This window comes from Penicillium vulpinum (assembly GCF_028829585.1).
Source record: "Penicillium vulpinum strain IBT 29486 chromosome Unknown utg000003l_segment0_segment0, whole genome shotgun sequence".
NCBI lineage: Eukaryota > Fungi > Ascomycota > Eurotiomycetes > Eurotiales > Aspergillaceae > Penicillium > Penicillium vulpinum.
In genome coordinates this window covers 861585-887565 of record NW_026643243.1, presented here as the reverse complement: position 1 = coordinate 887565, position 25981 = coordinate 861585, and the positions used below count along the sequence as shown (strand labels likewise).

The window sequence follows — 25981 nt, the reverse complement described above, 5'->3', positions numbered from 1 at the left end:
GGGATATTTTAGTCAACATCTCATTCCTAGACCTAGGTCTTAATTTTTATATCTACAACATGGATGGCCCTTGTACAGACCAAAGAAAGGCCCGTGAAAAGTAAATTCGTCTCAGACACTCATAAATTTTCGTCATTATCTCATCTCTCATACATGGAAGGCGTATTGGTATCAAAACAAGCACACCGTCTGCAGACAAAGCTATTTGCTAGACACCTTGTTGCGATTTCTGGTGACGCTTGCAGGCACGAACTTCAGAGCAGACATAGACTTTTCCAGCTCGTCAATGTCCATCTCATTTGGTGATTTCTTTTCAGGGATTGCTATTGCCGGTGGATTCGATTGAGACGCTGAGCTTCGGCGGCGCAACCTGCCCTCCAGGGCAGATGACGTTGAGATGCGTCGTCTGTTGCTGTTCATAGGTCGCAGCATAGATGTCTGTGTATCAATGCCATCGTTGACAATGTAAAAGTTGTAACTCTGTAGAATGTGTTAGTAACGTAAGGGGTGTTACTTTGACCTGGAACCATACCCTGGGAAACATATGCTTGTCGATAAGATGTAGCCGTCGTTTCTGTGGAGTCGAGCATTTTCGCTCGCAGTCTTCGATGAAGCATCCGTACTTTGCTTTTGTTTAGTAAAGTGTACATAAACCAATTTGGTAGGAGATTAGGGCTTACAGTTTTGTCACCACGGGCTCGCCGCGCAGCAGCTAGCGGGTCATGGTTCTCTTCAATGTGTAGGTTGAGCAGATGGCCAGTGGGGAAGTTCTTGCTGCACTCGGAACAGCGATTGACATGAGATTGAAGATAATGAACCTCGTAATCTTCGTAGGATGCAAATGAGAGCGTCTCGCGATGAGGCGGTAAGGAGCAATGCATCACCTCGGGGAGAGTATTGGTACCACTGTCGATGAGCTTGTTGCGCTCAGAAGGGGGAGTCGTGGTATTCACTGCAACTGAAGATACTGATATTGAGTCTTGATCCAGAGATGAAGATCTCGAGCGGCTTCGGGGTCGTTTAGACATGGTCTAATTCGCCTTGCAGATGGATTGATAGGTCAACTTGGCGAGGGTACGGAAGAGTACACCGACCATGCAGGACCTAATTTCTTCCACTCTCCGCCTTCTCTGTATAGAATACCCAGGAGGTTTTGTATGCGATTTTATATGCGATTTTATAATTTTTTTAGGTAGCAAGCTTGGACGATGGTCGACTTCTAAGGTTAGCAGCTACCTACTATGCAGCTATTAGCTTAGACTGTACTAGTAGGGTCTTGGCCAAAAAAAAATTATACATTAAGTATACGTAGGTAGCAACTTTGAATGTTGAAATCATGCTCATCTTACTTTCAATTATCTTTCAATATATTTTCCTCCCTTAGATGTCGCCCGTTAGGGTTCAGTCAAATTTTATAGACAGTATATCAGCACAATATAGTAGCACATCCATGGATGATATCAACATCTTATACAAAGAGTTCAACAAAATCTGAACTTATACAGAATTTATAGTTAGACCAACTTGAAGTCAATCCAAAAACATCAGCGGATGGCAAAAATACCTAGTTAAGTCTCTCCCATGCGTCATGGATGCTACAATATTTCGTATGAAGGGTGACAATGTAATGGAGCGCGGTGACCTGTAAGACGACAGTCCATAACGACACTCCCAATCGGCGCATTTGTCTTCACGTTCCTTTGACTTGTCAGTTGACGGTCCTTTTTGATCAGATGAAACAAAACCCGTAATCGACATACGGAACACAATACCTCCCGCCTTGGCAACACCAATCATCGCGGATAGTAGACCCGGGGACCGCATTTATGCATTTTCATACTCAACTCGACTCTCATCATCAGCGTGCGCTTTCATGTCTTTCACATACTGATGGCTCCTCCGCCGCTCACATTCCAAGCCATAGCCATCTGACCGGCGAGGTTGACGCTCGGGATTCCCGGGCTAACTCCCTGATGGCGCCCTCGTTCCCGGATGCCTGGAAGTTAGTGCTTTCCCCCCGAATTCGGCTGGATTGTGGACATTGACCAGTTGTGTGATACAGGACTGCGATAGAAGCTGAGAAGGAGCTTCTGCAATGCTTTACGCAAGAACGGCGCACATTCGATGAATTCGAACATTTCCTCTCCGAGTCAGTGACAAGCCCCGCGCGCGCACGCCCAATCAAGGCTGACTTCTTTTCATATAGGTTCCGAACTTCTTCTCAAAATGCAATCCTTCTAGACTTCAATGCTGCCCGCGAGGTCGACGTGGAGAGTCGCCTTTGGGATGCGCACTTGAAAGTGAACAATCGGTTTCGCAAGCAGTTGCTTCGCGTGAGTACCCCACTGGAGCTTTTCGCAAGAATGGCTTAACTGACTGTGTTTGGGTGTCAATTAGTTTCGCGAAGAGCATGGCAAGAAAAAACCAGTTGAGAGGCGGAAACTAGAACGCCATTACCTCGATTTCATCAAGTCAAGCCAGCGGTTTTACCGAGGATACATCCAGCATATGTCATCGCGCTTTGGGGGGATTGTTGAGTTAGAGAGAGTTGCGCGCAAGTTCAATTTTGAGAGTAAGGCAGGCATACAGGCTGCGCACCCGGTTTCTAGACACGCTGACCCGCGGTTGTTTCTAGATCTGTCCGGCCAACCTCCTATCAAACCCTCCAATGATCTGCGCAAGCTCATTCTCCAGTCATGCCACGCAACACTTATCCGGCTGGGAGATCTTTCCCGCTACCGGGAATCGGAACTCGTCAGCAAAGATCGTAACTGGGGCCCTGCCATCGGTTATTATGATCTGGCGTCGGTGATTAACCCTGCATCGGGTGCATCTCAGAACCAATTGGCAATTATCGCTCTCGCGGATGGAAATCATCTTCGTGCCACCTATCACTTCTACAGAGCCCTTTCAGCTCAAGAACCTCATCCTACTGCGAAGGGCAATCTGGAGATTGAACTCCGAAAAATCATGAGCGCCTGGGCTAAACGAGAGCTGATTCGCCCCGAAGATGCCGGTATTCCTGGAAGGGCCTTGAGTCCATGGTTTCTTTATCTCCATGCTAAGTGTTACAAGGGAACCGACTTCCCAGAGCACGATGAGTTAGAGAGTGAAGTTATTAGTCAATTAGCAGTTGAAATTAGAGAGCGATCATTAGAAGGGACACTTCAGAAGTTCTGTCTCATCAATATTGCGGCCGAGGATTTCGCCAAGGTCCGGTCTATTGGTAAGGGTCCAAAAAATTGTCATTATTCATGCATCTGCTTACCCATATCTCAGATGAATCTGTCCTAGATGCCCGCGTCTTTTTCCAGCGCATCAACGTGAAAACCTTCTTCACCTTACTGCAGATACTGTTGGTCGAACTTGAACGGACTGCTTCTTTTGAAGATTCAAATAGCAAAGACGCACTGCCTATCCCAGATAAGGTGTCCGTGGTTGCTCGTCGGATCCTACCCGCGCTTCGACATTACAGTTCTTGGCTACTTACAAATAACCAGTCTCTGGTTGAGCAGAAAGAGGAAAAGGATTCAGCACTCTCGATTCAGATCAAAGAGTTCTGGAAAATTTATGCTGGTACTCTGAGCCTGCTCGCATCCTCATTCGATGTGGTCAACATTCCCGAGATTGATTACCTATTGGAAGAAGACGAAGAAAGTCTTGGTTTTGCACCTCTGGATCAGGATGCCACTTCTCGCCGATACGGTCGAGGTGGTGCTCAGTCAAAGCCCCGGATGCACGATCTCGGGATTGAAAGAATCCACCCTAACATGGAAATGCTCTATCGAATTCGTGAATTCGTGATTGATGGGCTCGACTTGGTGGTGAGAGGAGTATGTGAAAAGCTCTTAAGATGTCATGAACAAACAAGCAGATTGCTAATCTCGTTTAGAAAATCCCGGTGGCTCTTGTGGATAGTGAAGATAAGAAGACATTTATCTATCAGGAAGAGGATCTACCTTCACAATTCTATTCCAGCCCTCACGGCCGCCAGCATGCACTTTCGGCTGCAAGTATTGAGCGCGAGGATATTTCACAGGCCGCTCAAAACCCGTACACTGCTGCAGAAGCCCAAAGTCTGTTCGGCGGTTCCCAGTCTGCATCGGCATCCATGTCCGCCAACATGCATGAGATCGTCGAGGGCGTTGAGCGACTTGTTGACTCGGACACGTATGAAACCCCACCCAATGACCAATTTGCTTTCATGAGCACGGGGGAGATATCAACACCTACGCATGTCTCATCAAATGTCAATGCTTATCCGTTCCGTGACGAAAACTCTCCACCACTCAGCGCCCCAATTGCGCCTCCACCTGGGCTTGGTCCACCAGTCATGGGTGTAGCCGCCCCTCTCAGGGTGCCATCGGCTCAGTCATATACCCCACGGCCTGCCATCCCCAGTCTCCCCAGCATTTGGACGCCGCTGAGAGACGCCGCCCCTCCACGAACGCCTCCTGGTCTTGGCCCCCAACCTGGCCAGCGAGCTCCACTGCACCCCATGGTTGCTGGGAATGCCATGTCCTCTGAGCGCTCGCCGTCGCACGATCAGCTAGCAAATGAGCTTATGTACCGACAGCACTTGATGGCCCAGACTCAGTTTTCAAACTCAATGGATGTAGGATCAATGCCCACGCCGTGGGTGTCATCCAACATGTCTCATTCTCGTCCCACCGCCAGCGGTTGGGATCATGGCCGAGCGACCTTCGGTGCATTCGAACTCCCCAGCCAGACAACACCCAGCAGTCTGGGACATCCCTCATGGGCCAATGATGCTTTCATCGCTAGCAGCCTCACTGGGGCAACTCCCTACAACTCTGGGATTGGAGGACGCAAGCCTGTAACACAGCTTGGAGCAATCGGTCAAACCCCACCCTGTGGCCAAGGAGGCTGATTCGAATATCCAAGCTCTCATTTTTTTTTAGGTTCTTCTATGTGCATATGCATATCACACTACCAGCCGGGCAAGCTGTCAAAATTAACAGTGCAACTCGACCTCCAACTATCCTGGCGTGTACTGTGTTTGTTTGTGAGTGTGGCCGTCTGTGTACTACGATGCGACTTTTCTTGCCTTGAGTCTACACACTCAGGCCTACTCCGACAGTTTGCACCTGCACAACGACCAGACGAGATTGTATCACTGCTAGGCAGTTCACAAGGGGCAGATCCCGCACTATTTCTTTGGTGGCGAGGACATCGGGTTTTTTTTTCTCCAGAATGCAGGAACTTCTTCGGTCCTCGCTCTCCTCGTAATTTGTTTGGACGGATACGTGCGTTCAAAACGCGACATGATCAATAAGAGGATATGGACATGGGCAATTTGCCATTGGAGGAGAGACGCTTATTTTGTTCTGTTTTCTTCCTTCCTTTTCTTCTTTTCATGTAACATGGCCTGGAACCACGTTATCCCCATTGACCTTAGCCTTGTCTTCTTTTCTTTCGTCGTTGAAGAATCATATGGCACGAACATACGGTGATCTTCGAAATGAGTATGGGTCCACAGATTGCTTGGGGCCCATTACCCTCTTGTCTTGATACCGTCGTGCCAGTTTTCTAGGCAGTTGAACTTCAATTTTGCATTTTACGTGCTTTTTTCATAGTTAGTAGTTTACGGGACGAGTGTGAATAAATGGAAAGGTATATCGCCCGAATATGTTCATTTATCAAGTAGCTCAAATAATTTGAGGACAAGATTCTCAAGAAAGTATGGGGTTTGTTCGTTTCCAGACAGTACGTTGAAGTCATCAAGTTTTAAGAAAAGGAAAAAAATTGGGTATAGAGGGTTGAATCATCCAAAGTCAGGTGGTGCTCATCCGGTTGTTGAACTGGATTATTGCACAAGATCTTCCAAAATTAGGTTGGGAGATGTGTTGAAGGTGTTTGGTAGTCTATGCTTTTGTTCGTAGCCTACATTGTGAACGCTTAAGAGCGAGAGTAGGTCTGCTTGGGGGAGGGGAAGCTGCGATGAAAGTTGTTAGCTAGTATTCTTACAACGTATTACATTGGGGAAAACTCACGAAGGTCCAAGCTCCTGGATGCTCTTGCTGGCGAGCCACTGGCCCATGTCGATGCTGTCATCGAGGGACTTGCCAGAGACGATACCAGCGCAGAAACCACCGGCGAAGGCATCACTATATGGGACAGAGGTTAGTATAAATAAATGTGGGATTGTTCAGATTAATATCACTCACCCAGCACCGTTGGTGTCGTTGATGGCTTCCTTGGAGATCTCGCGGACCTTGAACTCCTTCACCTCGACGTCACCGGTAGCAGAGCCGATGGCGACAATGGTGGGGAGAGTGCCCTGGGTGACAATGGCAACACGGGGACGTTGGGTGTTCTTCTTGGGGAGCTGAGCGAGCTTCTTGGCGATCTCGGTGATATCCTCGGTGCCCCACTGGTGACCCTCGGAGTAGGCAAGAGCCTCGGTCTCGTTACAGAAGGTGTAGTCGGTGTAGGGGAGAACGCTATCCAGCTGGTCCTTGAAGAACTGGGCAATGAAAGGAGCAGAGATGGAGAACAAGAAGGGCTGATGAAAATAAGTAGATTAGAAAAGAGGTCCAATGCATCGGAATGCAAATGACATACCTTGTTCTTAGCGGCAGCCTCCTCACCAAGGGCGATGATGGCGGGCACGCAGACAGTCAGGTGGTAGCCACCGACGTAGTAGAACTGAGCCTTCTCGACTAGAGACCAGACCTCGGGCAACTTGAGGTGCTCAATCTTGTACTCGTTGGCAGCAGCGAGGTGGGTGCACATGCTGCGGTCGTGGCCAGTGATGACAACACCACACTTACCGGTGGGCTGGGTCTCATCAACACGGTACTCGGTGTGGACACCGGCCTCCTCGCAAGTCTTCTTGAGGATATCACCGTACTTGTCCTTACCGATGCAGCCGACGTAGACAACGGACTGCTCAGGGAGCATGTACTGGGAACAATTGTCAATATCAATATTGAGTATTACAAGAGTGTCTCAAGGCTTACCTGAGCACCACGAGCAGTGTTCTGAGCAGCACCGCCGGGGATCAGCTTAGCATCACGGGCAAGCAGGTCCTCGTAGATACCCATGTGCTTGTCCTCAGCGAGGATAGCATCATTGGGCTTCAGTCCATACTTCTCCAGGAGAGCGGCATCGCTAAATAATATCATCAGTATCTAGAACTCATCATTTTACTTCAGGTTCATTCATACCCTTGAGCCTGGATGTCTATTGTAAACACGTTAGCATTTTATAAACATATCCAGATGATAATTCACATACCGAGGAGAGGGTTCTCCAAACACAGAAGAGGGTAACCTTGAGGAGCAGCCATTGTATATGATTAATGAGAATGAAAATGAAGAATTGAAGTAAAAAGGTTGGGGGAAGTGGGAGGATATCGAGGATTATGGAGGGGTTGGCAGAAAAGAGCGGACTGCGTATTCCCCAGTCTACCGGTAACGGCCGAACCGCCTGAGGTGCTTCAATTCATTCCAAGCTCTTTAATTGCTTCATACCTTCATATATAATCCACAAAAATGGCCGGCCATGCTATGGAAATCCCGCAGATGCTCCAATCTGCAAGTATCAACCGCAATCCTGACCCGGTTCATGACATCAACCCAGCCACGGCAGCTTCAGAGAAACAACCAGTCGTGGTAGGCCCGGACTCCGATACAAACAGCATCGCCTCCGACATTGTCGATCCAAGCCGAGTAATTCGGCCAGTCCACCGGCGACAGAATCTTCCTCCTCTTCCAGATCTACGCTTCGAACAGAGCTATCTGGCCAGCATTAAGGATGCCGACACCTGGGGACGAGTAGCATGGATTACTACTAGGGATCAGGTATGCATTGTCGCGATTCAGTCGATCCCTTTGGGGTGTCAAGGATGAGTTCTTTGTTAATACCTGGCTAACACATCAACCCTTTTATCTTCTAGGTACTTCTCCCCCTGATCCAAGGGACTGTCTGGACACTCGCGCTCTCTGGCTGGCGCTTCTGGAACCGCAATGCCTCAGTCAGCGGCCACACCCTCGGCAGTCGTGTTCGTAGATGGTGGTACGAAGTGAACAACTGGCATCTTCCGCAATTGGGCGTGGGCTCAGTCAGGGATCCTAAACTAGCATCGGATGTTGAAAATGTGAGTACCTGCCTCCCTAATCATCGATTTCCCATCTGATCTCGACCAGAAGTGGCAGAAGTGGAGAGGCTGACGCTCGAGGAGTTTTTGCAGTTTTACACGGCCCAGTTCTCTGCAGGCTCTGACTGAGGCCATCTTTGCGCTGGATGCGACCTATTAGTATTTTAATCCAGCGGTCTAATAACTGGCTTCTGTGTACACTGCATTGCTTGCATTTTTGGCGTTTGCGCTGTTGGGGGCGCCTGCTGTTGATTCCCATTTGTATTTCTTATATCCCTCGACTTTACTGTGTATTAGACTGTCTTATTTGTTGCCAGATATCTGGCGTACCGGGCAGACCTGATGCCGTGTCAGAATACAAAATTTGCGTTGTCGGCACAACATAAATCTATATAGATTTTGAGTACATGCCATTTGTAGGGTTTTCTACTGTGTATCGAACTCATCGTGCAATTACTTATGAGAAAGACGATCTGTATTTTGGCACCTCTATTCCATTACTTCAAACGTATCACACCGTACCAACATAACACACGGTCCGACGGAAGTACAATTGCAATCCAAAAAGATCTATCTAGCAACAACTCGTAGATATACATTCCTGGTCTCTCTCGAGCCAAATTGAACCAAGAACCAAAGTTACAGCTAAATGGTTCAAATTTGATTCGCACCGTTTGAAGAAACGGATGGCGCAGCCACGGCCGCTCCAGAATGGGTTGGCTCTTGGGGTATCGGAGCAGAAGGATGTGAAGGTGCAATCATGGTCGGATCCTGCTGCGCATCTGAGTTTGATTGATGAGGGAGGGCCGTCGGCGGTGCTTGGGCTGCAACAGCTTCTCCGGCATCCTTCATTTCAACGTCTTTCCCAGGAGGTGATTTGTCAATCTGGACCTCCAGATTGCTAGATGTATCTCCCTTAGCATATCGAAGTTGCACGACAAGGCTTTCTGGCTCCTCGTTTTCGGTTGGCTCATCTGCGCTCTCTTCGTCTTCTTCATTGTCCCCTTCGAAATCATGCTCCAAATCGTCTTCAACGCCACGCCAATCGTTGCCACTTTCATTCGCGCTTGAATGGACTTCAGATGCATCCTCCAAATCATCGGCGTCGTATCCAGAGTATCCGTTGGGATGGGTTGAAGTCCGGGTCCTCTGTGGTCTACTTACTTTTTCTTCTTCATCTTCATCGAACTCTTCTTCATCACCGTCTCGTTGGCCAGACAACAGAGCCTCGCCGTAGAGGCCCCCGGCGCGAGATCGAATCTGCCTGCCGCTTGCCGTGAATCGAGGGCGTCTAGACTCCATGGAAGATTCCGTAGGAGCTGCATTTCTAGTGGAGCGGCGGGCGGAAGGCTCATCGTCAGAAAGGAAGTCTTCGTCGTCCGAGTACGTGTATTTCAGTTTCTTGCCGCGTGTACGACCTTCATACATGGAGAACCCAGGATCTGGACGAACGAAGGCAGCTTTTCGTGCGAGACGATAGTCGCGGCGTCTCCGTTTCTAATGATTTATTAGCAAAATCCAATTTACTCTCGAGATAGTAAATCACCTCTTCTGATGCCTCGAACCGAGGAATTGAAGCGCGAATTTTCTCGCTGAGCTTCTTGGAGTTTGTGCCTTTTTCGCCTTCAAGTTTCTCCACGACGGCCTCCAGCTCCGGAATACTCCCCGCGATACTCCACCAAGTATTGTGTTTGAGTGCTGGGTTACTTTCACGGTAGAGACGGAAGTTTGTATCATCGTGCCCTTCAATAAGCCAATATCGACGTTTCAGGCTATCCCGACCCCAGGGTTGAACAGACAATGGCTGATTGAGATCGTCATCGTGGCGTGCCTGCTTGTAGGATTCTTTAATCTTCGCCTGGACTGCGTCGGACGACGAGAGTGACCACAGTATCAGGACCTTCAATAAACGCAGCTAAAATAAGACATATCAGAATCGCAGGTCGGGTGCCGTGGTAGGTCCTAAAAACATACACGTTCCACGGGGGACATGGTCGCAAAGCTGCGACCCCCATGAAGAGGATTTTTGCCCTCCCATTCTTTTGGCCACTGCGACTGATGTGTATGGATTGCTTCCTCGAGGGGACGTGTGAAATGGTTTCGTCTGTATATTTCAAACATTAAATTAGCAATCAACTTAATAATAGATAGCGTGGGGTAGAAAGCGCGCGTCTTTAAACTCCGCGCAGTATCGGGCAACCATACTCGACTTCCTTCTTGCGGTTTAGAACAAGCCCAAGCAATGCGCATAGCAGTCTTTCGATATATTCTCCAGGGGGAGACTCTTCAATTCCCTTCTCAATATCCTGTGGGCCGTAGTGTGGCACTCCTTTGGGGAACACTTCATGGAAACGCGCGCGGAACGTGACGATGAACTAAAGATTGCGATAACTCAGCAAGCGTGTCCTATTGTTGACCAAACGCGTCATATACATGTCCGTGGATCAAGCAATGCGCAAAATCTTCCTGCGAAGTAAACTTACCGCAATATCGGGGTTGTCGGCCACGACGTATTCATGCGGAGGTGAAGGTTCCCGCTTCGGTGGCGGCGTCTCAGACTCCTTCTTGAAGTACTTTGTGATACCAGTTGGATGGTCAATCGCCATGGCAGCTTCGTCATCAGTCGGAGGTGCTGATGATAATGATGAAAGTTCTGAATCTGAAGGCATGGTGGAAGTGATGGGGTAGGTGGTAAAGGAAGAAGCAAGTTGCGCGCAATCGAGCGTCACGTCTGCACCGAGCTTGCGCCCGAAGAGCGATTATTTAAAGGACTCAGGACACAACTGCTCCCTTTGTTTGTAACTTTTTTTTTCTCTACAGAGGCTTCTCGCTGTCTTCTAGAAGAGCATGATTCAAACAAATTGGATATTGACATGAAAGCGGCTTGGATTTTGCAAATGTCTGTTATAGAGATCAAGATCAAGAGGGCCGACGAGGGACTGATGAAGCTCTATTGGATAATTTCAAACAAGCGATCAAGCTGAAGAAATAGCCAAGTGAAAAATGGATGCGACTGGTTGAGACGACTTTACATATCTGTTGATTTCATACTAGAAGCACGCGACGAGTTTTGTCAACCATTTGATATTGATATCTGTAATGTTTTGAGAGGCAGATATCGTCCAAAAAAAAGTTTTGGGTCTTAGTTCATTCATAATCTCATCACATCAAACCCATAGATAAAGCATGGAATATACAGACACAGCTGCTTTGAGGTTCAAGGAAGAAAAGTGACAACTCCAAAATGAGAGTCTTGGCGATATTGAGACTTGGCAATCACGTGTATGTGATGACATAACTTGCCCTCCCAAAATCTACAGGGCTTGAGCTGGAAGAGTCCCTTTAGGCATAAAATAAAGATTATATAGAAATTTTTGAGTCGATGTTACTTTCAGATACTCCATTCAATTTAGCAAAACTATTATTACTCATGAACACCATATAAATCAAACGATTAAAGGCCTATTTTGGAAATCCCTGTGTTGCTGTAGTTCAACCCAATTCAAGTAAGCGACCATGCGCTATGCCCGATTGGGTTAGATTAGCGACCGCACCCTAAAGCCCACACAAGTCCCCGTGTCCGATGATTTCTCAACTCGTCAACGACAAGCCTATCTTCACTTCGAGGTACGACTTACCACTTTCCTACGACATTTCTGTTCGACTTCCATACTAACATAGGATCCTCGTATAGACAGTCGCCATGGGTCGTGTCATCCGCAACCAGAGGAAGGGCCGTGGCTCCATTTTCAGTGAGTGCGACCGCAAACCATCCCAGCACGAAATTTCGAGGCTGCGCATCCCGAGCAGCGAGGAGGAAACCCAGAACATCATTGGAAAACCACACAGATTCGCAAGGAGATTGGAGTGCTGATATCGAATTTTTCTTTACTTTACAGCGGCCAACACCCGCCTGAACAAGGCCCCTGCCCAATTCCGGACTCTCGACTTCGCTGAGGCTCACGGTTACACCCGTGGTGTCGTCAAGGAGATCATCCACGATGCCGGCCGTGGTGCTCCCCTGGCCAAGGTCCAGTTCCGCCACCCCTACAAGTTCAAGATGATCACCGAGACTTTCATCGCCAACGAGGGCATGTACACCGGCCAGTTCATCTACGCCGGTAAGAACGCCGCTCTTACCGTCGGTAACGTCCTTCCTCTCGCCTCCATGCCCGAGGGTACCGTCATCACCAACGTCGAGGAGAAGGCTGGTGACCGTGGTGCGCTTGGCCGTACCTCCGGTAACTACGTTACCGTTATTGGCCACAACCCCGAGGAGGGCAAGACCCGTGTCAAGCTCCCCTCCGGTGCCAAGAAGGTCATCAAGAACACCGCCCGCGGTATGGTTGGTATCGTTGCCGGTGGTGGCCGTACCGACAAGCCTTTGCTCAAGGCCGGTCGTGCCAAGCACAAGTTCGCCGTCAAGCGCAACTCTTGGCCCAAGACTCGTGGTGTTGCCATGAACCCCGTCGATCACGTAAGTTTCAGTCTACACAAAGACCCGATAACATGCAGGACCGCAATCTCTGACATCTCTCTCTACAGCCCCACGGTGGTGGTAACCACCAGCACATCGGTAAGGCCTCGACCATCTCCCGCTACGCTACCCAGGGTCAAAAGGCTGGTCTCATTGCCGCCCGCAGAACCGGTCTGCTCCGCGGTACCCAGAAGACCAAGGATTAAGCGTACTTTTTCTTGGAGTTATTCTTGTGACGGGTTGAAAATGGAATTCTGCTATGAGACAAATGTACTTAGGCGCCTGCGGATGAGCGTCTCATGCGCCCTTAGCGAATTAAGGTTGTGGTCATCCTTTTTCTTGTCGAACAAATCAAAGGGTGATGGAAAGGGGTCCGGGGTTGGCCTCTACAGGGCAGAAACGAAATCAAAAAGCTCTTGGGGCTGTGGAATGATACACCTTTAAATTTTTCATCGTTCCTGACCTCCCTCACCCTAGTAGATGTTACAGTCTGCCGTAATTCATCGATACATGTATACATTGCGCTATATGATCGTTGTGAACATGGCATGTTACCGATGTCATTCAACAGTGAACCAAAATGCTTTCTTCATCCCTCGAATAATTTCAACATCAGTGCCAAAATTGCGTGAGTACGTTGTATGATGGATGTATAGGTCTGGTCCCTTCCAAGGTCAACATTCAATATTGACTTCATATTTATGAACCTAGCACATATCAGTAATGCAGTCCAAGTAAGGAATACAGGCATCCCGAATCAGAGCGCAGAAATTTTGCAGCCCAAACAAGGTTAGAAATATTATACATGTAGCATGGAGCTCCGACATAGTCGATTCGTGAAATTGACTATCAGATGAAGTGGAGGGCGCAAACACAGACCAATACGTGGGGCTAAGCATAAAGAAATAAGATCCGATCTACGGATTAGTACGGAGTATAGTATATGTATCTAATTCCCCTTACCTTCCCCTAAAACCCACTCAACCCCACCTACTAGAAGAGTAGGTAGAACATTCTCACCATGTCATCGCCACTTGATGAACAGACTATGAACCAGCTACAGTCTCAACAGTCAGAGCTGCTGGACAAGATTGATGAGTTGTGTGCCGTTGGGGTTGGAGGCCTGGTAGAGCTGCCTCAAATCAGTCTATTGAGAAAAGCTCTGTACTGGAGGCAATCTCCAGAGTGCGCTTTCCATCCAAAAGCAATATCTGCACTCGATTTGCGACCGAAATCATACTTCGCCGAAGCCCTCACGACAGAATCAAAATATCCATTGAGCCCGGCGACTCGAGAAAGGATGATCAGGAACAACTCAAGCTCCGAGCCTTCACATCCGAATCATTTTCCTCCAGTGCGGATCTTCCCACACTGATCAAAAAAGCGAAGGAATGCATGGGACTTTCCAGCACCCATCCTTCAAACACAGGATTTAGCGACGATGTGCTTAAAGTCGAGATCTCGGGCCCTGAAAAGCCAGAGCTGACTCTGGTTGACCTTCCAGGGCTCTACTACTCCAGCAGCAGCGAACAAAACGCGCAAGGAATGGAGATCGTTCAGAATCTGACGGGAAAGTACATGAAAAGCTCCCGGATTATTATTCTGGCTGTCATCAGTGCAAGGGCCGATTACCATATCCAGAAGGTCTTGAACATCGCGCAGACTTTTGATCCCAAATATGAGAGGGTCTTGGGTATTGTCACGCAACCCGATATCCCTGAAGCGGGTTCCGACGAACAAGAAACTTATATCCAATTCATCAAGAACGAAAAGGTCAAGCTACAACTTGGATGGCATGTATTGCGCAACCGCTCGTTTGAGACGCGCAACATTTCCGATGATGCGCGAGATATTCAAGAAAAGGAATTCTTTGAAATGGGACGATGGGCTTCCCTTCCTCGAGACCAAGTTGGGATTGAAAGTCTGAGGCATCGTCTCAGCAAAATACTACTTGCTCATGTCCGTCGCAATCTTCCTGGTCTTATGGCGGACATACAAGAAAGGATTTCTCGTAACGAGGAGACACTGGCAAAAATGGGCGAGCCGCGCACAACCCTTCAGGGCCAACGCAACTTTCTTGTCGATGTCAGCGGCAGATTTGCACGGATCACAAACCAAGCCTTGAATGGATCGTACGTCGATGAGTTCTTCGGTGAATTCAAAGACCATAGGCCCACCACGGAAGACGCTCCATTTCGCCGACTGCGGGCAATAATTCGTGAGCTTAATGAATGCTTTGCTGAAGCGATGAGCGTTCGAGGGAACCGGCGAATTATTCAATTTCCTGGAGAGCCAGCAACTATTGAAGACGTCGAAAAAGAGAGATCCAAGCCTTACATGGATGATTGGACACCACAGTACATTTCCCAGGAGTCTCTCGTGGATGAGATCAAAGAACAGGCCCGCCAAAGTCGAGGAATCAAGTTACCAGGTAGTGCAAACCAGCTGCTTGTAGGGACTTTGTTCCGGGATCAGTGCCAGCCCTGGGAAGCGGTTGCTAAATCTCATCTGTTGAATACCTAAGCTTCGGTCGAGTACTTTATCCAGCTGGTACTGAAGGACCTCACAGATGATCACACTCGTCCTCTGCTCATGCGACACCTTATCGGATTGGAAATGGAGACGATGAAGGAGTCTTTGCTAGCGAAGCTCAGTGAATTGACCTCATACACCAAAAGGGGTCATCCACTGCCCGTGGGAACATTATTTCTCTCCAAGATCCAGGAGTCCAGGAAGCACCGGCAGGTTGCCGCGTTGAAAAGAAACCTCCACTTATCTGAATCTAACCCCTCAACGGGGAAAACTACTGAAGATATTTTCGATGTCGAAGATCTGGAGCGAGCAACATCTCAGCTACAGTCATCCAGCGACCAGTTTGCAGCAGCAGAAATTATTGATCAAATGCAGGCTTACTACGAGGTGAGTTAGATATGCTTATTCGAGATGAGATACCGAATTATTCTAATAACTCGCATTTACAGACTGCGATCGTGACCTGTGTCGATAATGTTGCAATCCTAGCGATCGAAAATTGTCTTCTATGTCCTCTGGAGCATATATTCACCGGCAAGACTGTGCTTAACATGGATGATCAGCAGATTCAAGAAATTGCAGCAGAGCCATCTAACATTCAGAAGGAAAGGGAACGTCTAAATGAAGAGCTCGAAAAGCTACGAAAGGGAAGACAGACTCTCAATGCCTTCAGCACAGCGGATTCTTCGCTGCGTGCTCGTCCTATCTTGGGTATTTAAATTCCAAACATCGATTTATGGAATCACAGGCTAACAAGCACATTATTCCAGCAAAACCGTCAACCCCCCGAACCCAGACTCCAAAGCATACAGTGACGGCTCCAGTAGCTCCGGTGGCGCCCAGTACTCCTCGCCCTGGTCTGTTTCAAGAAGTTTCAACTGCTGCCACTGGTATGTAGCATTTCCAGGTACCATTTCGATATGTGCAAACGCCAACTATTCAACCAGAGTCCATCGTCACGCCTCCTTTGCCGATCATTCCTTCAAGTCAGAATAAGAGCGGCTTTGGCACAGGTCAAAAGTTTCAATTCTCCTCCGGTCTAGGGAGCACAGGAAATAGCGAGGTTAAGCCTAACAATGGAGTCGCCGCCAAATCCAATCTGTTCAGTTCGATGCCCAGTGTAAAATGGCCTCCTGGGAATGAGTCCAGCCCAACGGCCAATGGGCAGTTTGGATCGGGTAGTAAAGGCTTTGGCTCAACTACCCCGAAGGACGGGAAATCCCACTTTAACGCAGAAGCGAGTGTAAGTTGAGGGATGCGCGGGAAAGCGTTGTGCTAATTATTGATTGCTTATATAGGGTTTCTGAGAAAGACACGAGATCAGCTACATATGTACTATAGAATTGTATCAAATCATTTGCCTTGCGCCTCCATTCACTGATTACTCCCACGGAGTTCGTAGATCCTATACATATCTTCGGATTTAGTGAATCTTTAGTTATATTGAAAAAGAAAGGAAAACATATGCTGATATCAACTTAGCGAGGAGCTCCGACTAGGGGACTACGCGCAAATAAACTTGCGGAATGTTTCGACTTAGCATTAGTAGTTTGGCTCACTGAGGCCATGCTAACTTGGGAATAAATCTACCCGGTTCAGGGGATGAATATGTTACGATATCAATGATTTCTTTTTTTTTGGTAAGTGATGTGTACAGTTAGGTCGCGGCTGCCGTATAGTTATATATAGTGGAACATAAGAACGGGATGGAACACAAACATACTACTACTAAAATGGCCTCGAAGGAAACCGGGAAGGTAGATAAAACATACACAAATGCATGTAGTACTAGTGAGAATATTTAATTCTGCGTATTATATACACCGTAGATGATGGCCCTGATGTATGTACGTGTACGCCATTAGATTGAGGCCTGGGAGCTAATCTGGACGCTGATTGGACAATTTGAGATCAAACCTCAGATTTCCCGAGGCTCCCTTTACCTGAAGTTTGATGCCACAATGAATACAATAACCTTGAAGATATCTACAGTCTGAATATCCCATAAATATGACAGATTTATCCAAACCCCAAGAGATCCCCCGACTCAGCCCCAACCCTCTCACCAACTCAGACCGGTGGCAAGCCATCGCCACCCGCGACACCACAGCCAACAACTTCGTCTACGCCGTCCTCACTACAAAAATATACTGTCGCCCCTCATGCGCCGCACGACTAGCCCGCCGTGCTAACGTCCAATTCTACGACACCCCTCCGCAAGCAGAGAAAGCAGGCTTCCGACCCTGCAAGCGCTGCCGGCCGCATTCGGGACAGACGGCGGTTCAAAGCAACCCCCAAACTGCGATGATTGACAAAGCCTGCGAGTCAATCCGGAACATTCTGACGACAGGGATGAAACCAAAATTAAGAGATCTGGCGGCGGAGGCTGGCTTGACAGCCAGTCATTTCCATCGTGTGTTTAAGAAACATGTGGGCGTTACGCCCGGTCAATATGTAGAGAGTCTTGTGCAGAGCAATCTGCACTCGCCGAACTCATCCGATCCTTTTTCTGGAGTTGAAACACCACGCTCAGCCTCTGGGGATAGGGGTGGGATCTTGGATCTAGATAGGAGTAAGAAAGGGGGTCTATCGGCGGCTGGGGCCGAAATCACATTTATGAGTGGCTGGAATGAGTTCGATGCTTTACTGGCTTCCGAACCAGAACAAACGTGGGTGCCTGACTCGTTATCTATTGATCCTAGAATGATCTTGGCTGAGTGATGGTTTTTTTTATATTTTTTATGGGACCATATGATTTTACGATTGTCTGATATGTCTAGGGCTGGAGAATCAGTACATAATCTCTAATAATATATAGTGCAATACCTGATCAAGGAAATTACATTTAAGCCATTTTTAAATTCGATTGGCATTGTGCAAAACCCACAGTTTCTTAATTTTGTTCGGCAAATACATCAGAGCCGAACGTTGATCCAACTGAAACAAAGTTGAAACCCGTTTTGCAAGCCATCTTATGCACCGTGCGAGTATAATAGATTATCATAGATTAAATAGATTAAATAGATTATGGTATTTTGTTATATTTTTGTTACATTACATATTTACATATGTACTGATATGTACTCCATATTATGGTAGGATATTGCCACATATCCTATAAGTATTCCAGACCGGACCAGGTGGCAAGAAGATAATTATAGTACTCAATAGACAAATAGGATTGACTGGACTCCACCCACGCGTGTCAGGGCTTTAACCGCCAGAGGTGTTTCCTGTAGTCTCAGGTTATTTTAGTAGTTTCGCACAGGGTAACTAAGGTCAATGATTCGCGAATTGAGAGGCTATTCATAAGTTTTATACATCTTTTTTTTGGCTTAATAGTACATTATGCAAGAGAAAGATTGAGAATACAATTCAATGTCTGCTCCACTGATTGACAAGATCGGCATTACTGCATGCATAAAACGCATTGTATTTTTTTGTGAGATGCCAAATGTAGCCTTATTTTTTCCTGCCTTATTTCCCCAATTCTATTTACATTTTATCATTATTGCGTGCCCCCCATGATTTAATCTAATTCCCAACCTCCTTTTTCCCCTCCCCCAGTCTTTTCTCCTTACCCTAGAACATTCTTGAACATTTTGACTCTTGATTCATCTCAACTCTATACAATCGCTGGTTTCGATTATTCTTTTATCATCCATCGCAACATGCACGTGAACAAGAGGATCGGCAGATTCAAACAATGGGCGGGAGAACGCATGGGCGGAGAGGCCAAGACCTGCCTCTCTGATGACTTCAAGGCAATGGAGACGGAGATGGGAGTGCGACATGAAGGTAGGAAGTGACCACAATCCGCACTAGCAGTTTATCCATACTCACCCAAGCCCCCCCACCTCTCTCTAGGCGTTGACCGTATTCATAAATCCATGACCTCTTATGTCAAGGCTATCTCGAAGCGCAATGAGGGAGACGATAAAGAGAAGACCCTCCCAATTGGCCATTTGGGAAGCAGCATGGTGGCCCACGGTGAAGACTTTGATGGAAACTCAGAATACGGACAGTGTCTGACCAGTAAGTCCTAAAGATAACATTTGGAATACAGGAAGGGAATCGCAACGCTAACGACTCCATCAGTGTTTGGGCGCACCGAGGAGCGTATTGCCCGCATTCAAGAAAGTTACATCGCGCAGGCGACTTCAAGCTGGCTTGAGTCCCTCGAAAGATCCCTAACTCAGATGAAAGACTTGCAGGTATGCCTCTCCACTTTCGCGATCGATCGAAGATTGAAGGCCACGTATTAACCTACCTCATAGCATGCCCGCAAGAAGCTTGACAGCCGACGACTGGCATATGATACTTCTCTCTCTAAGATGGAGAAGGCCAAGAAAGAGGACTTCCGTGTGGAGGAGGAACTACGCTCACAAAAAGTAAAGTATGAGGAAGCCAGTGACGACGTGCTGCGTCGCATGCAGGACATTAGAGAAGCCGAAACCGACAACGTTATGGATATGAAGGTGTTTTTGGACGCCCAGCTCGAATACCATGAACGGTCCCGCGAGGTTCTCCTGCAGCTCAGGAATGAATGGGTTGGGTAAGTATCGGTCTTGTCCGCTGCATCTTGTATGGGATACTAATAATTGAAATAGATCCAGCCAACTGCAACCTCCTCCCCGCCGTCCCGCTCGTCCTCGTTCCAACACTGCTCACTCGTACCTGGAACGGTATGAGCCATTACAGGAAGAGGTGATGAATGCCACGGAGACTCGACCTGTCATCCGGTCCACCAGGTCTACCACGAAGCTATACGCCGAGTCGCCCCCGCGAGAGACCTATGGGAATACCGGTAACCTCTCGCGTCCCGTTCTCAACAGAATTCCCACCTTCGAAAGCCCGTCTCAGCTGCGACAAGACCAATCGCCAGTTTCATCGCAGTGGATTCAGCAGCGAACTGCTAGCGAGAACCTGGGTGGATTCGGACGTCGAAGCAACACTCAAATTGGGAATGGTCGACTCACTGCTGATCCCTACGCCGACCCCGAGGAGGCCAGCTCATATGGCCGTTCTAGCCCCGAGCGGATGTTTAGCGGGGGCAGGTCTATTTCCCCCGCGACATCTCACGGCAGCAGCGTGGTATCCCGAAGACCCAGCGCAAACAACTTGAACTCTATTGGATCGAAGAAAGCTCCCCCTCCACCCCCGCCATCTCGTTCGAAGAAGCCCCCTCCACCTCCACCCGTGAAGCGGTCCCTTCTTGCCGCACCAAATGCGTAAGGGGTCGGTCTGAAAGTGCATCTTACGTCTGATCTTGATCTTAAGCATGGGGTTTTGGAGTTTGGGATCTTATGATCAGTCGTGGCGGGATATCTATTCTTATCATTCCGTCACTAATCCCTTGGGTCTTACATGGGATTGTCCTGTCCTTTCCTTGGTTGTTCTTTCTGGTTTTGCGTCGCCGCGTTGGTTGATTTCCATGGAGATCTGAAGGATTCCCAGGCTACTATTAGTCTCAATGCAGAGTTATCAGGATGACGAGGAACGTGGATACGTGTGTCTCCTAACGAATAGGTAAATTCATTCAAGTTTTTATTCACATTTTGAGTGTAATTTATGGTATGATCTTCGATCGTGTAGATACCCGTAGACAACAAGGGTGGACCCGGTGTGTCTAGCTTGACAATGTATTGTTATTTTGATTGTTATTGGACGGAAGACAATCCAATACATATGTAGATTCAATGACCTTCAATTAAACGCCGAATAAACTACATATTCGAGACTAAATCACTCTTCTCTTACAACTTCTATGTCTGATAGTAGCCTGATCCCAAACCGGTACAGTACCAGAACTGCGCTGCCCCAGGCAACAATCCAGCACGGCCTATTCACGTGATCGATGACTAACGTCCCTTCGCAAAAAACTCCTTGCCAGGCTGTTGTCAGTCCTTTGCTCTGAGCACCCAGATTTCCCCGAGCCTGTCGCGCAACTCCGTTCCCTCCCCATCTCCATTTTCATCCATCCACTTTTTGAACGCGCCATCCCAACGCGCCTTCAACTTTTGAGGTTCCCTCCCACCCTGCCTTACCTTGGGAACTCGCCTCTTTACTCGCTTTCTTTGACTCCCTTGTCCCTGAAAGTACCCGCTACCCCCATCGCATCGGAAGCTCCGACCACGGCCCCAAACATCACGCTTTCCATCGCCAAGCATCTCATACACTCGCCCACTGATCGCATTCACAATAATCAAGCCCACCCCACACTGTCGCTGGTCATTTATTTCGACCGCGACCGTCCCTTCTCTTGCCCGCGCGACTTGGCAATTGAAGTCAGGTGGAGACCTTAGACTTTCTCAAACTCCGGATCTTGACATTGCCCATCCCGACCCATCTAACTTTCTCATGAATTAAAAAAAAAATACACGCGTCATAATGGCTTCCTTGCACCCAGCGCCAAACATGGCGCCTGGCAATGTGAACTTGCCGTCTAACCTAACGCAGCAAAATGTTCAGGAGATACTCCAAGTAAGTTTGTCGCATTACAACAACACAACTCACCGTATATCAATTCTTCGGCCCCTTAATATGCCTTCCTATGTCATGCTCGCTCCTGTTGTCGTGTCTAACTTTGTCGCAGAAATACAAGCAAATGCAAGAACAAGGTGTTCGCCCTGATGACCCGGAGTTCCTCAAGGCCCACAACCTACTTGCTGCCATTCAACGTCAGCAGGCTTTCCAAAAACAACAGCGCATGGCTCAGCAGCAGGCTCAGCAGCAGCGCCAACAGCAACAGATGAACGGCGCTACTCCTGAAGCTGCCAATGGCTCTCATGGTAAGCTTTGTCATTGATTTCCCTTGTCCTCTCCAAAGTGGGAGTCTTCTGCAGGGCTGACGCATTTTCCCACAGGTCGCACACCCTCGGCTTCCTCGACTGCCACACCTAATGTCACCAATGCCTCGGCAATTGCTATGAACCAGAAGAATGCAACGGTTGGTAGCGGTAGCTTCTCACCAGAGCAACTAGCTACTCTTCGAAACCAAATATTGGCTTTCAAGATGCTGTCCAAGAACCTCGCCATTCCCCCGCGTGTCCAAGAACAGCTTTTCCAAAACCAGAAGAAGTCTCAACCACCAACTCCCACAGACAATGTCGCCGCAGCCGAAAAGATCATTGAAGCTGCCAACGAAGGTGCTGGTAGCCAGCCTACAGAAGGCTCAGATGGCGAAGTTATGACCAGGGAGTGGTATGACAACTTCCAGTCTCCGTACGACTCGCTTTCCAAGACCATTAGCTACACTGATCACGCCAACCGTGCAAATCGTGTGCGCATCCCCGCTCTTTTGCCACCTGGCATCGACTTGGAGCAGATTCGCGAGGATCGTGAGATCATGCTGTATAATAAAATCACCGCTCGCAAAGCAGAGCTTGCCCAACTTCCTGTCAACCTCGGCGTATGGGATACCAGCAAGAGTGACGCACCAACCTACGATGACTCCCTCAAGCTGAAGGCCCTAATTGAGTATAAATCACTCAATCTTTTACCCAAACAACGACAGTACCGCAAGCAGCTCCAGAGCGAGATGTTCCACTACAGCAACCTCGGAATGACAGCTAATCGCTCGAGTCACCGCCGCATGAAAAAGCAGTCACTGCGCGAGGCTCGTATCACCGAGAAGCTTGAGAAGCAACAACGTGATGCCCGTGAATCTCGAGAGAAGAAGAAGCAGTACGATCAGCTGCAGGCCATCCTCAACCACAGCGCCGACCTTGCCAATGCTTCCGTCCAGCAACGTACACGCTCGCAGAAGCTGGGTCGTATGATGATCTCACACCACCAGCACATGGAACGCGAAGAGCAGAGGCGTGTGGAGCGCACTGCCAAGCAACGTCTGCAGGCTTTGAAGGCCAACGATGAGGAGACGTACCTGAAGCTTCTGGGACAGGCCAAGGATTCACGTATCTCTCATCTACTCAAGCAGACCGACAACTTCCTTAAGCAGCTTGCCGCATCCGTCAAGGAACAACAGCGCAATCTGGCGAATCGCTATGGCGAGGCGCATGATTACGATGAAGAGTCTGACCAAGAGCTCGTGGATAGCGAAAACGAAGGAGATAGTAGCACCGCCACTGGAAAGAAGAAGGTCGACTACTATGCTGTTGCTCATCGCATCAATGAAGAAGTCACCACGCAGCCTGACATGCTTGTGGGAGGTACTCTCAAGGAGTACCAGATTAAGGGCCTGCAATGGATGATTTCACTGTACAACAATAACCTGAACGGTATTTTGGCTGACGAGATGGGTCTCGGAAAGACGATCCAGACGATCAGTTTGATTACCCACATCATTGAAAAGAAGAAGAACAATGGCCCGTTCTTGGTCATTGTTCCACTGTCCACACTCACTAATTGGAACAACGAGTTCGATAAGTGGGCGCCCGGCGTGAGCAAGGTAGTTTACAAGGGCCCACCCAATGCCCGAAAACAGCAACAGCAGCAGATCCGCTGGGGCAACTTCCAGGTTCTGCTTACCACCTACGAGTACATCATCAAGGATCGTCCGATTCTCAGCAAGATCAAGTGGACACACATGATTGTCGATGAGGGTCACCGCATGAAGAACACACAGTCTAAGCTCAGCAGCACTCTCTCAACCTACTACAACAGTCGATACCGTATCATTTTGACCGGTACTCCCCTGCAAAACAACTTGCCCGAACTATGGGCTCTTCTTAACTTCGTCCTTCCCAATATCTTCAAGTCTGTCAAGTCGTTCGATGAATGGTTCAACACACCTTTCGCAAATACTGGTGGCCAGGATCGCATGGATCTGAGCGAAGAAGAGCAACTTCTTGTTATTCGTCGTCTTCATAAAGTTCTTCGGCCATTCCTTCTCAGACGTTTGAAGAAGGATGTCGAAAAAGATTTGCCTGACAAGCAGGAGCGTGTCATCAAGTGCCGATTCTCTGCTTTGCAGGCCAAGTTGTACAAGCAACTTGTTACTCATAACAAGATGGCTGTCACTGATGGTAAAGGCGGCAAGACTGGAATGCGTGGTCTCAGCAACATGCTTATGCAGTTGCGAAAACTGTGCAACCATCCTTTCGTCTTTGAGCCCGTTGAGGACCAGATGAACCCCACTCGAGTATCCAACGACCTTCTTTGGCGCACGGCAGGAAAGTTTGAGCTGCTTGATCGTGTTCTTCCTAAGTTCCGTGCTACGGGCCACAGAGTCTTGATGTTCTTCCAGATGACTCAGATCATGAACATTATGGAGGATTTCCTTCGCCTTCGTGGCATGAAGTACCTCCGCCTGGACGGATCCACCAAGTCCGACGACCGATCGGAACTCTTGCGGCAGTTCAATGCTCCTGGATCTGATTACTTCTGCTTCTTGCTTTCTACCCGTGCAGGTGGTCTTGGTCTCAACCTGCAGACTGCAGACACTGTTATTATCTATGATTCGGATTGGAACCCTCACCAGGATTTGCAAGCCCAGGATCGTGCCCATCGTATTGGTCAGAAGAATGAGGTTCGCATCTTGCGGCTCATTAGTTCCAACTCGGTCGAAGAGAAGATTCTCGAGCGTGCACAGTTCAAGTTGGACATGGATGGCAAGGTCATCCAAGCCGGAAAGTTCGATAACAAGTCCACTAATGAAGAGCGAGATGCACTTCTCCGAACTCTTCTGGACACGGCAGAGGCTGCGGAACAGATCGGTGATCACGACGAAATGGATGATGATGAACTCAATGAAATTATGGCTCGCTCCGAAGAAGAAATCCCCATCTTCCAGGAGATTGACAGGCAGCGAATCGCCAACGACCAATATGGTCCTGGCCACCGCTACCCTCGACTGATGTGCGAGCAAGAATTGCCCGAAATTTATATGCAGGAAGATAACCCTGTCACCGAAGAAGTCGAGATTGAGGTCACTGGCCGTGGTGCTCGTGAGCGTAAGGTGACCAAATACGATGATGGTCTCACCGAAGAGCAGTGGTTGATGGCAGTGGACGCCGATGACGATACTATCGAAGAAGCGATTGCACGCAAGGAAGCTCGTGTTGAGCGTCGCAAGTCTAACAAGGCTGGACGTGACGGAGAAGACTCTTCACCAGAGCCTGAGCCATCGATTATTGATGAAGACGATACCCCTCAAAAACAGAAGCGTCGTCGTGGTCCCCCTCCCAAGCGCAAGGCCGAGGAAGTCGTGGAAGAAACCCCACAGCCTAAGCGCAAGAGAGGCCGCCAGCCTAAAGTTCCGGATACCCTCAACCCTACTGACCGTGCCAACCTGACTCGTATTCTTGACACCGTGATCCAATCATTGATGGACATGGAGGCCGAGGTACAACCGGAGGGCTCTGATAGTGAAGAGGGTCCTATGGTCCGTTCAATCATCGAACCATTCATGAAGCCTCCGCCGCGCTCTTACTATCCCGACTACTACATGATCATTCAAAATCCCATTGCTATGGATGCGATTCAGAAGAAGGTTAAGCGTGCCGATTACCAGAGTTTGAAGCAATTCCGGGACGACATCCACTTGCTTTGCCAGAATGCCCGCACTTACAACGAGGATGGTAGTGTGCTATTCCAAGATGCTAATGATATTGAGGTAAGTTCAGATTTTTATTAACCATTAATTCTTCATACTGACGATACAACAGAACAAGTGCTTGTCGGAATTGCGACGACTGACCGAGGCCCATCCTGAACTCGCCAACTTTGAAGATCAGTTCGGTGGTGATGGCTCGACCGAGTTTGCTTCGGGCGCCGATACTCCGCTTACTGCTGGTACCCCAGGCCAGCCCAAGCTGAAGCTCACTTTCAACAATCCCAACCGGGATAGTCCCACCACTTCAACCGGTGAGTATGGCATTGGAGAGTGA

The 25981-nt window shown here is 48.5% G+C and overlaps 10 protein-coding genes across 10 annotated transcripts; 7 read left to right on the top strand and 3 right to left on the bottom strand.

The window, feature by feature from the left end:
- Positions 1 to 201: 201 nt before the first annotated feature.
- Positions 202 to 1028, bottom strand: N7479_005442 (Zinc finger C2H2; the record flags this gene model as incomplete). The annotated part of the gene is made up of 3 exons (XM_057253139.1): positions 202 to 480; positions 533 to 622; positions 681 to 1028. 3 exons carry the CDS (start codon positions 1026 to 1028, stop codon positions 202 to 204), a joined length of 717 nt encoding a protein of 238 aa, XP_057107001.1.
- A 798-nt stretch (positions 1029 to 1826) lies between these two features.
- N7479_005441 (uncharacterized protein) lies at positions 1827 to 4891 on the top strand (the record flags this gene model as incomplete). Its single annotated transcript, XM_057253138.1, has 5 exons — positions 1827 to 2002; positions 2063 to 2333; positions 2398 to 3226; positions 3280 to 3833; positions 3893 to 4891. 5 exons carry the CDS (start codon positions 1827 to 1829, stop codon positions 4889 to 4891), a joined length of 2829 nt encoding a protein of 942 aa, XP_057107000.1.
- A 1028-nt stretch (positions 4892 to 5919) lies between these two features.
- Positions 5920 to 7312, bottom strand: N7479_005440 (adenosine kinase; the record flags this gene model as incomplete). The annotated part of the gene is made up of 7 exons (XM_057253137.1): positions 5920 to 5956; positions 6015 to 6128; positions 6189 to 6526; positions 6586 to 6927; positions 6984 to 7134; positions 7191 to 7206; positions 7261 to 7312. 7 exons carry the CDS (start codon positions 7310 to 7312, stop codon positions 5920 to 5922), a joined length of 1050 nt encoding a protein of 349 aa, XP_057106999.1.
- A 205-nt stretch (positions 7313 to 7517) lies between these two features.
- Positions 7518 to 8282, top strand: N7479_005439 (DUF1770 domain-containing protein; the record flags this gene model as incomplete). The annotated part of the gene is made up of 3 exons (XM_057253136.1): positions 7518 to 7826; positions 7922 to 8122; positions 8241 to 8282. 3 exons carry the CDS (start codon positions 7518 to 7520, stop codon positions 8280 to 8282), a joined length of 552 nt encoding a protein of 183 aa, XP_057106998.1.
- Positions 8283 to 8776: 494 nt separating this feature from the next.
- N7479_005438 (uncharacterized protein) lies at positions 8777 to 10791 on the bottom strand (the record flags this gene model as incomplete). The annotated part of the gene is made up of 5 exons (XM_057253135.1): positions 8777 to 9619; positions 9669 to 10037; positions 10097 to 10226; positions 10328 to 10497; positions 10606 to 10791. The coding sequence occupies 5 exons, from the start codon at positions 10789 to 10791 to the stop codon at positions 8777 to 8779; spliced, it is 1698 nt and encodes a 565-aa protein (XP_057106997.1).
- A 1034-nt stretch (positions 10792 to 11825) lies between these two features.
- On the top strand, positions 11826 to 12805 carry N7479_005437 (60S ribosomal protein uL2; the record flags this gene model as incomplete). Its single annotated transcript, XM_057253134.1, has 3 exons — positions 11826 to 11874; positions 12022 to 12599; positions 12668 to 12805. 3 exons carry the CDS (start codon positions 11826 to 11828, stop codon positions 12803 to 12805), a joined length of 765 nt encoding a protein of 254 aa, XP_057106996.1.
- An 815-nt stretch (positions 12806 to 13620) lies between these two features.
- Positions 13621 to 16438, top strand: N7479_005436 (dynamin family protein; the record flags this gene model as incomplete). The annotated part of the gene is made up of 7 exons (XM_057253133.1): positions 13621 to 13784; positions 13805 to 15092; positions 15147 to 15518; positions 15581 to 15842; positions 15902 to 16021; positions 16079 to 16374; positions 16430 to 16438. The coding sequence occupies 7 exons, from the start codon at positions 13621 to 13623 to the stop codon at positions 16436 to 16438; spliced, it is 2511 nt and encodes an 836-aa protein (XP_057106995.1).
- A 703-nt stretch (positions 16439 to 17141) lies between these two features.
- mpt (putative DNA repair and transcription factor Ada) lies at positions 17142 to 17852 on the top strand (the record flags this gene model as incomplete). The annotated part of the gene is made up of 1 exon (XM_057253132.1): positions 17142 to 17852. One exon carries the CDS (start codon positions 17142 to 17144, stop codon positions 17850 to 17852), a length of 711 nt encoding a protein of 236 aa, XP_057106994.1.
- A 940-nt stretch (positions 17853 to 18792) lies between these two features.
- N7479_005434 (uncharacterized protein) lies at positions 18793 to 21436 on the top strand (the record flags this gene model as incomplete). The annotated part of the gene is made up of 7 exons (XM_057253131.1): positions 18793 to 18929; positions 18999 to 19166; positions 19230 to 19345; positions 19409 to 19686; positions 19742 to 20362; positions 20910 to 20981; positions 21025 to 21436. Exons 1-7 carry the CDS (start codon positions 18803 to 18805, stop codon positions 21434 to 21436), a joined length of 1794 nt encoding a protein of 597 aa, XP_057106993.1. The 5' UTR covers positions 18793 to 18802.
- Positions 21437 to 21521: 85 nt separating this feature from the next.
- Positions 21522 to 25981, top strand: N7479_005433 (putative RSC complex subunit (Sth1); the record flags this gene model as incomplete). The annotated part of the gene is made up of 4 exons (XM_057253130.1): positions 21522 to 21614; positions 21727 to 21922; positions 21998 to 25707; positions 25760 to 25981. The coding sequence occupies 4 exons, from the start codon at positions 21522 to 21524 to the stop codon at positions 25979 to 25981; spliced, it is 4221 nt and encodes a 1406-aa protein (XP_057106992.1).